General features: G+C 36.2%; 1 protein-coding gene across 1 annotated transcript; it reads right to left on the bottom strand.

The window, feature by feature from the left end:
* Window positions 1–256: 256 nt before the first annotated feature.
* Window positions 257–2,701, bottom strand: LOC113361010 (axial regulator YABBY 3-like). The gene is made up of 7 exons (XM_026604405.1): window positions 2,337–2,701; window positions 2,043–2,222; window positions 1,800–1,935; window positions 1,156–1,204; window positions 983–1,058; window positions 740–817; window positions 257–643 (listed from the first exon to the last, which is right to left on the bottom strand). Exons 1-7 carry the CDS (start codon window positions 2,427–2,429, stop codon window positions 563–565), a joined length of 693 nt encoding a protein of 230 aa, XP_026460190.1. The 5' UTR covers window positions 2,430–2,701; the 3' UTR covers window positions 257–562.
* Between the last annotated feature and the right edge of the window lie 6,967 nt (window positions 2,702–9,668).

The raw sequence follows: 9,668 nt of genomic DNA, 5'->3' as shown, positions 1-9,668 counted from the left end.
TTTTTACCCTGAAGTAGGTACGTCTAGTCACCCACTTGTTATATGAGTTGTTTGTCGCTAAGGTAGTTGTTTTCACCCTCTACGTACCATTGTCAAAGTATCCGTTTCATTTAGATTCCATGGTGTGTGATGCAATGAATGAATCCAGACAAGAGGTGTTTGGATGGCATTCTGAAACCATCATGTACCCAAGCTGTTCACGAATGTTTGTTAGATTAGAACGTACACCATATAAAGCCTTGCTCTAGAATGATGGTTGACATAAACTTAAGCAACAGCCGGAACTAATAATTAAGGTTGAAAATACACAAAGTCAATTAGTCCTCGATCATTTGCAGATTTGCTGATGGGTTCATGAGGGGAAATAAGTAACAGTTACAGAGACACCATGACTTAAAAGATCCTCTTCCACCCTCTCTAGGAAAACCAGAAAAACCTAAGGAAACTAAAGAAAGACTTGTTAATAGTTCTCAACAGAAGGGACAAGATGAAAACGAAAACAAATACAGAAATTAACCCTTGCTAGATACATAGTGATTGATGATGCCGTTTTGCCGTTTTCTTAGTAGGGAGAGACTCCCAGCTGCTGGTTATTATTAGCTGCAGTGAAGAACCCATCTTTGAATGGAACATCCTCTCCTTCCTATACACACGAAAACATACATAGAGATTATTCAGTAATATATCAACAAACCAATGAAGATGTATATAAAGTTGAGTAGAGGAGAGTAGAGTTTACCTGCTGGCGCACGTTATTTTTCTTTCCAGCAGTTTGGTCTGGCATGAGACCAAAATGAATGTGTGGGAAATGTGCCCACTATTGAAGAAACAAGAAAAAACAAAAGCACAGTGTGAGACCACCACACAAAAAACAAGAAACCAAAACCACACAAACCCTAGTTGGTTTTGAAACCCTAGCTGCTAGTTTGGTCAGTACAGAGAAAGATATTACTAAATAATTGAATGGATCTTGGAATCGTACATTCTTTGCAGCGGCACTGAACGCTTGTCTATGAGTTATATCTGGATTCCCAGCTTTGATTCGTTGGATCTCGTCCCTGCAGCAAAATAGATTCATGTCAAGATCATCCATGAATGTTCTTAATTAACATATCTACATGATAATTAAAAAAAAAAACGATTCCGATTACTCACTTGATGAAACGGTTGTATGCGGAGGGGACTCTCTGTCTCTTCTCCGGAGCTGAAACCAAAAGCACAACCCCGGCCAGGCACATTATTATAACAACTAACTGAAAAGTCTGTAAAAACAAAATCTCTGCTTTTCAAAATTTCTTTGTTTTATTTTGTCTTTATCTTTTCAACTTTATCTCTTCATATCTATCATTACTTCATCATTACCTCAATCTGTTTATCTATCTATGTCTCCACTTTTTTCTCTCTAGACCCCTCTAACATATATTTATTTGTCTGTATGAGATGTATAATCAACGTACGTTGCATAGATTTGTGGTGGTGCAACAATCAATCATCCTAATATAACTAAACTAAAATCATGGTTCATTATGGAGTATAATCATGTTTCATCATGAAGTATATAATCAGAAGAAATTGGAAATGATTCAATATGCTATATTAGTATTCGATAATTAAAGTAGAGAAGTTCTTTTCCTGGAGCTTTAACTTGTAATACTACTACAGCAACGTACAAGGCAAATGCTAGGGTAGAAAATGACTAATGGAATCAAAAGTTCTTCGTCCTTTTTCAAAATCATAAGCAGAAACAGTGAATGAATAAGAAGCAAATCAAGCAATTTTGAAGCAAAAGATAAACTTACGTTTGTTAGCAACGGGCTGCCTAGGGAGATCATCCTGATAAATTCCCCCTCTTGGAATTGTTGATTCGTTATAGTTAGGGTTGTGTTGTTGTTGATCCATCAACAAGTTAGGTGGTTGTAGGTTTGAGATCTCTTCCTGAAGGCCATACAAAACCAACCAACAAAGTCAACAATAAGAATGTACTAAAAAAGTAGATTTTCAAAAAGGGGGAAAAAACATGAGACAGCAAGATATACATATACCATGAGATTGTGATGAGTAGGAGGAGGAGGTGGTGGTGGAGGGAAGAAGGCATGGCCAAGGTGAAGTTGATTAGATGCAGCAGGTAGAAGCAACCCACGCATATTGACAGAGAGAAGATTGGTGCAGTGACCGCATCTAACCGTAACTGTCTTGTACAAACTGCTACAAGGAACGCTCACCTATACACAAAACAAAATCAAGAAAATGTAGAGATAGGATTAGGGTTTCATTTCATTTGTGAAAAAATAAAAATGAAATAAGATGAAGTGATGTTTGATTATCAGTGGTTATACCGCAAGAACTGTATCACAGAGGTTGCAATGGACATAACAGAGCTGCTCGGAAGGAGATAGGTGGTCCAGAGAAAAGGCAGAAGAGGATGACATTTTTTCTTCTTTCTTCTTGGCTTTTTTGGTTCTGCTAAACTTTGACAAGCACACACACTTGATACTCTTCCTACTACTTTGATATGATTGACTGATTTGACTGATAGATTATAACCACCTTGGATCTGCTTTTCTTCTCTTCTTTCTCCTTGAAGTGATGATGATGGGGTTGTGTGAAAGATGAGCAGAGACAAAGGTTATAAATACTATAAATGAGACCAAGATTGAAAGAGAGAGTAAGAGAGAGATCTAGTGTATTCTTATAATATAGAATAACTGGTGCGAGTGAGTAAATACTATAGTAAAGTAGTTTTTGAAGAACTTAAAGGAGAAGCAGCTTTGTCTTCTTTCTTTTTCTTTACTTGTTCAAGACAAACTCATGTACTATAGTTTGATAGTTATTTAACTCCTTTTTTTTTCTTTTCTTTTGTCAACCATCTGGCATCATTTACAGCTACGTTTTCATTATTTAGTCAATTTTTATGATCCTTTCAAAAGTTATTTTGAATCGTATAGGGATAGATTTGGTGATAATGTTAGGTCGATACTATCTTGATATTTTGTCGTGCAACTGCACTATAAACTAGCGAAATTAACATCGTGTTTGTTTTTTCTGCTGGCCAAAAATCTAAATCCGACGGGGGATTTCGACTCCAATCAGATGTTAGAACATTTGTTTTTTAATATTTCTGATGTTTATAACTCAAACCTACGATTCAAAGGTCTTTTATTACTTAACGAGTAAGGAAATAAAACAAACTCCCTTTAAAATATAGTTGTATAGTATAAAAGATCGCTGAAACCGACACTATGTATTATCAATGAATGGAAATTTAAGTCTTACTCAAATGTCTAAGCTCCAGTCATATGTCATACCTTTTCTTTTCATTTTTTTTTTCATTTTTATGGTGCCTATAGCTCATAACCTCTGACTCGGTCTTTGTTAAGTCAATTGAGTTGATAAAAAAAAACGAATGCCCTATATGTTTTATCAACGACTCAAAATCTGGATCTAACTCAATATTTGGCCTACTCATGTGCCGGTATTTTCTTTCACTTCATTTTTATGATGTCTAGCTCATACCTCTGACTCGGTCTTTGATAAGTCAACTAAGACGGGAAAAAGAAACGAATGCCCTTTATAATGGGTTGTATGGTACATATACAAGATCAAGAGTAATGCAGAGTTAAGTTCAAAATGGTACCAAGTTGGCCATTGCTTGTGTACAAACGGTCATTGTATGTACAAACCCTAGACACATACGTATATATCTAATGGTTTATAATGTGGGGACGATGATCATCCTTAAAAAGGAGGTCAACAAGTTGCTCAAAAATCAAAAATGTGTGGTTGGCGACGTGGCATTCCCTGTGATAGAGAGAAACAGCAAAAAGATAGAGAGAAGGCAGTCAGTCAGTCAGGCAGGCATGGCAGCAGAGGCAGAGGCGGCAGAGGTGGGGGAGAGGAAGTGGGACAAAGACATTTGCATGGCCTATTTTGCTTTCCGTCATTCATATGTTGTTTTCGTATTTATTAGGGGCTGTTTTTTTCTTTGCTTTATAGCTGTGGGTGTTAGACTTTAAACCAGAGACCTCCTCAGACTCTAGCTAGCTCTTAGATATCTCTTGGCTCTTCTTCTTCTTCTTCACATTTTCCTCTGGGTAATCGACCCAACTCTGAGCAGAGAATGCATGCCTCATACTAATAAACTTCCGCCTCCTCCTCCGCCTCTTTAGGGGTACTTATATAATGTTATTATTATAATGTTTGGATTTGACTACACAGGAAAAATATTAAAGTCAGTAAAGACAGAGATCCTCTCTGTTATCTCGATTTTTGGCTTATATATAATGTTTGTATGTGTATGTGTGTCTTGAATGAAGCCTACTAATCTTGTAGCTAACTTAGGCTTTCCTGATCTATTGCAATTCTAGGCTTTCTTTTTTGGTTTCAGGTTTCTGGAAAGTTAATACTTCACCATCCTTGGCCTGCTTTATTCATACCTGGCTGGCATTCTACTTGTAATTACAACGACAATTATTTAAGATTTGGAATACAAAAACATCACAATCCATGAACAACTAGAACACATGGTAGCTGATTATTTTTCTTATCCAAGTAGGCAAACTTGTGCTTTATTTTGATAGATGAGCAGAAACATAATGCTAATGAGTTTTGAACTCAGTTCACCATTATCATCACATACCAACTTCCGCATTTTACAATATAATGCTAACGAGTTCTGAACTTGTATCATCACATAACAAATTTCTCATTTTACTAGAAATATAATGCTAACGGGTTTAGAACTTTGTTCATCAGTATCATAACTGAACAATTTAATCATTTAATTAGATAAGCATCTGTAGTGTCAAATGTATATAGCAATTTAATCGAGCTCCAATGCACAAACTAAAAACTACAAAGTCGACACAAAAGTGTATTTTTTCGGTACAATTATCGTAGTTAGTATTTCGACGAATTATATGTAAATGATTCGGGAACTTACGGCCAAACTACTCCAACTCCGAGCTATGTTCACGCATTTTGTCGATCTCACGAATATATCGAGAATTATCTACTAGATACACTGTTTGTTGTTTTTGGTTTAATTGTGTCCTTATTTTGTACTTAAGGCGTATATCCAGTTAAACTTCCCCCTCAACATTCAGTAATTATACATTTATGTAATTAAATTACTTACTTCTTGCTACGTAATCACTCCAAAATGATTTTTTCCACATTATAAACCCTATATATGAAAAGATTTGTTTCATAAGGCTATCATTTTTATCAATTTATCATGTATGTACGCCGATTTTTAGGTATCGAATTCACATTTCTAAAACAAACATACACATACGTATGTCGTTCTGAACTACTACCCGAACAACGAACCATTGACTGGATTTTTGATCGAATCCGAACTGTCCCAAGTCCTTTCTATAATATTCATACGTTTATTGTTCCGAAATCCTTTCTATATTTCAAATTGCTAACTAGGATAACTACCAGCTTTTACTCCCACTCTATCTTTTTTTTTCATTCTGACCCTTGGATAAAACTAATATTGTTTATTTATTTTGATATGAGTGCAGAAAAGTTTATTAAATTAAGAGTTGGATATGTCTGAATGAATAAATTCCTTGAACGTTTATGGACATGAAGTAATCAAATATGTGCTACAAGATACTATTGCATGTGTGGCTATTACATGATTCGTGTTATTTGCCTCTCTTGATATATTGGAACTTTTCTAGAGTCAAATACCATTTAAAAAAATACATTCTATTGTATTTGCGAATGCACTTCACAATTCTCATATTTCCCTTATAACGCTAAGACAACGTTGTTGCAATCTCCCTTCAGGTGAATCTTCCGAAAAACCATTTCTCGAACATTACCATAGATTCCTCTTGCTATCGTTTTATTGCCTTTGGAAAGGCAAATCGAGCTCCATAGCAAGTACTTGCATAATCTCTATATATTAGTCCGTTTCTATATAATTCTACATTTATTAAGAAAAAAAATGTGATGCACCAAAGTTAATTATTATATAATCTCCAAACAAACGGGACCATTTAGGAAGATTTCTATAAAATTTCGTTTGACATAAGAGTCATGCATATTATTATTACATTCCCTATAGGATGCGATATTTGCGATCACGTCTGTATATTCCCAAAAATTAGTGAACAATATGCTTTCCAAATCATCCAAAAACCAAAGAACAATTTTATTTCTTAGTTTAACATTCATTACAGGGTGTTATTGACAGTAAAAATACTATCCACAATCCAATCAATGAAAGATAACCCGTTCACTGCATTAAAAATATCACTGTCTAAAGCTTGTCATATACCTTGTGTGATTGTAAAATCGCATAATAGATGTTGTGTGGATTCAACAATTGCTAAAAGAGTCTCACTCTTGCATCTTTAATTCACCTTTCTTTTTTCTCTACTTGGCTAATCCTATCCAATATACTTCCCAATCACTCACTCGTATCTATCAAAACCAACAAGTCATACCAATCATACTCCTCCTGGCGAAATTATTCTTATAGCTCAGAAAAAAAATATCCCCAATGACAATATTAGCTTGGAATTGTCAAGAAGTAAACCAACCAATCATTATCCAACATTTAAGAGGATTAATTGCCCTTCATAAGCCCAATATTGTATTTCTTTTTCTGAAACCCTTGCAAACAATCATCATATAACAGGTCTGGCTCAATCCCTTCAGTTTCATAATCATTTCTCAGTCCCCAAAATAGGAATGCGTGGTGGCCTATGCTTAATGTGGGACAACAACCTCAACCTCCAAATTTTAACCAACTCGCAGAACTATATCCATGCAATAGTTACCCCTCCTCCCCTGAGCACCGGTGGTTATGTACTGGCATTTATGGTCCACCTCATCCGTATTTAAGGATAAACTTGTGGCAAGATTTTCCTTCAATCTTCAACAACATCAACCCGACTATGCCTTGGGTTCTGCTAGGGGATTTCAATGACATCTTGAATCAATCAGAAAAAAAAGGAGGAAGACAAGAAACATATGCACAATCTTAACCAATACTCACGATGATGGACCAGATGGGTTTTATGTACTTATAGGTTTCCGAGGCGACCCCTATACTTGGACAAACAACCAGATGGGGCAAGATAACATTTAGGAGAGACTGACAGAGCCATCGCAACCCAATATTGGCGAACAACAAATCCTCATGCAGTAGTTACTCATCTCCCGAGGATAGCATCTGATCATGCCCCAATCATACTACAAGTGAAGGCGATAGATTGGCAAGGAACAAAAAACTACAAATTCGAACATCTATGGCTATGTCATCCACAAATCAAACAAGTGGTTGAATCGGCTTGGTTTCAACTTCAAGATACTAAACCAACCCTAGACCTTCAATTGAAGCTCATAACAAATAGTTAGTCACTTTCAGAATGGAATAAAGAAACATTCGGGCATCTACCAACTATGATCAAGAAATCAACAACTAAAATAAAAATAGCTCAACATCATTGTGATACCCAAACAGGAAGTGACCTAGAATTCTGGCTTGTCCAAGAAAAGCAATTAAGAAGCAACCATGCAGAACTCTTACAATGTCATGCAACATACTGGCAACAAAGGTCCAAAATTCAATGGCTACAATCAGGCAATCTCAACACAACATTCTTCCACAGTAAAGAAATAATTCACCGATCATGTAACAATATTCAACAACTCCAAGATGTGGAAACAAATGGGTTAATAATAAAGATGATGTGGTCGAACTCATTCTTGATCATTTTTCTGAACAGTACACGGCTCCACCTATGGTGATAAATGGTGATGTTTTTGCAGATATCAACCCAAGATTAACTACTGGAATTTCTTACTAAGGAAGTATCTACACTAGAAATCAAACAAGCACTCTTCTCCATAAACTCTGAGAGTGCTCCTAGTTCAGATGGTTACACAACTAAGTTTTATAAAGTTTTCTGGGAACAAACCCATACTCAATTGATTGCTATGGTCAAATTTTTTTTCCAGTAATCTTAATATACACCCGCTCATGAATCACACAAACCTCACTTTAATCCCTAAAATTGACCACCCATCAAAACCATCTCAGTTCAGACCCATAGGGCTCTCCAATGTCACATATAAAATCATTGCAAAAATCCTGGTAAACCGAATTAGGCCACTCCTACCTTTCTTAATAAGTCCATTTCAAAGCGCGTCTGTCCTATAGAGATCAATACATGATAACATAACAATTGTTGGAAAATTATTCCACCATATCAGAATTTCATGCCTCACGAAAGACCCAAAATAACTCTCAAATTGGATATCCAGAAAGCATACAATAGTTTAGAGTGGGGATTCATCAAAACGGCCTTCACTAAGCTTGGTTTTCCAACAATATTTTTGGACTACATCATGTTATGCGTCACAACTGTAACATACTCAATTAACATTAATGGTACAACATATAGATACATCAACTCAACAAGAGGAATTAGGAAAGGAGACCCTATTTCATCCTATATCTTCATAATATGTGCCGAAATCCTATCTACTAACCTAGGAAACCTTCAAAACAAACAACTAGTCAAAGGTCTTAACATATCAAAAAAAAAAAAACACCACCCATTATCCATTTAATGTACGCTGACGACCTTCTAATCATTTTTAAAGCCTCTACCCAGAGAAACAACCAACTCAAGAAACTTCTTCATTCTTACGGATCTTCAGCAGGACATGTAATTAATAAATACCTCCAAATTTATTATTATTCATCACCCAAAACTAGACCCGGCCAAGGTGACTGAAGTGCGGAAATTTTTCGACATGCCAACTACATAAAACCCCCTACCTATCTAGGTGTTCAATTTAAATAAGGAAGGAAGTCTATACAAACCTTTGCACCTCTACTTCAAAGATTGGCACGAAAAGCAAAGGGGTGGATGACAAAATGTCTAACCCTAGTAGGAAGACTGATGCTCATTAAAACTTCCCTAACCCACATAAAAAACCACATTATGCAAACACAAACTCTACCCGCTGAAGTACACAAAAAAAAAGACCGCATCACCAAAAATTTTCTTTGGGGACACGATTCGCCAGTCAAAAAGCTTCATCCAATTGGTTGGGATAAAGTAACAAAACCAATATCTGAAAGAGGGCTTGGGATTAGGAAAATTAGTGAACATAACCAAGCTCTTCTCATGAAAAGAATATTGAATCTTCATGAACAACCTGACTCCATCTATGGAAGACTATGCAATGAGAAATATCTCAACCAGCAACCAATCTTTCAGGGCATTATTTCCATCTCATCTTCTTCAAGCGCTCAATGGAGGCAACTAGCATCCTTAGTCCCAACAATGAAACGATTAATTTCCATAGTATTGGAAATGTTCTAGCAACACCCACTGAAGCAAATTGTATCCCACACTACCCAAACCTAGACCCAACGCAATGTTACCCCATCCAAACTGTGGCGAATATCATCGACCCGATCATACATAACTGGATTCAAGAAATAATAAAAACTCTCCCCCATCTTGCATTCCAAAGAATCATAAACATACACCTACCCCATGATAAGCCTCAAGACAAAACTATCTGGCCCCACTCAAAATCTGGTAAATATACTGCATCTTCAAGATACAGATGTCTAACCCATCAAGTTGGTCAAACTCCTCAGAACCGCATCCCATATACCAAATTCCTGT

The sequence above is a fragment of the Papaver somniferum genome, chromosome 3, assembly GCF_003573695.1.
Source record: "Papaver somniferum cultivar HN1 chromosome 3, ASM357369v1, whole genome shotgun sequence".
NCBI lineage: Eukaryota > Viridiplantae > Streptophyta > Magnoliopsida > Ranunculales > Papaveraceae > Papaver > Papaver somniferum.
Note: the sequence above shows the minus strand (reverse complement) of the source record. Positions and strands in the feature narration are given on the sequence as shown.

Coding starts and splice junctions, on each gene's coding strand:
- LOC113361010 (XM_026604405.1), bottom strand. CDS start 2,429: ATGTCATCCTCTTCTGCCTTTTCTCTGGACCACCTATCTCCTTCCGAG. Junction 1,205..1,799: donor GCAGCCCGTTGCTAACAAAC/GTAAGTTTATCT, acceptor TTTTGGTTTCAG/CTCCGGAGAAGAGACAGAGA. Junction 1,059..1,155: donor GCATACAACCGTTTCATCAA/GTGAGTAATCGG, acceptor ATTTTGCTGCAG/GGACGAGATCCAACGAATCA.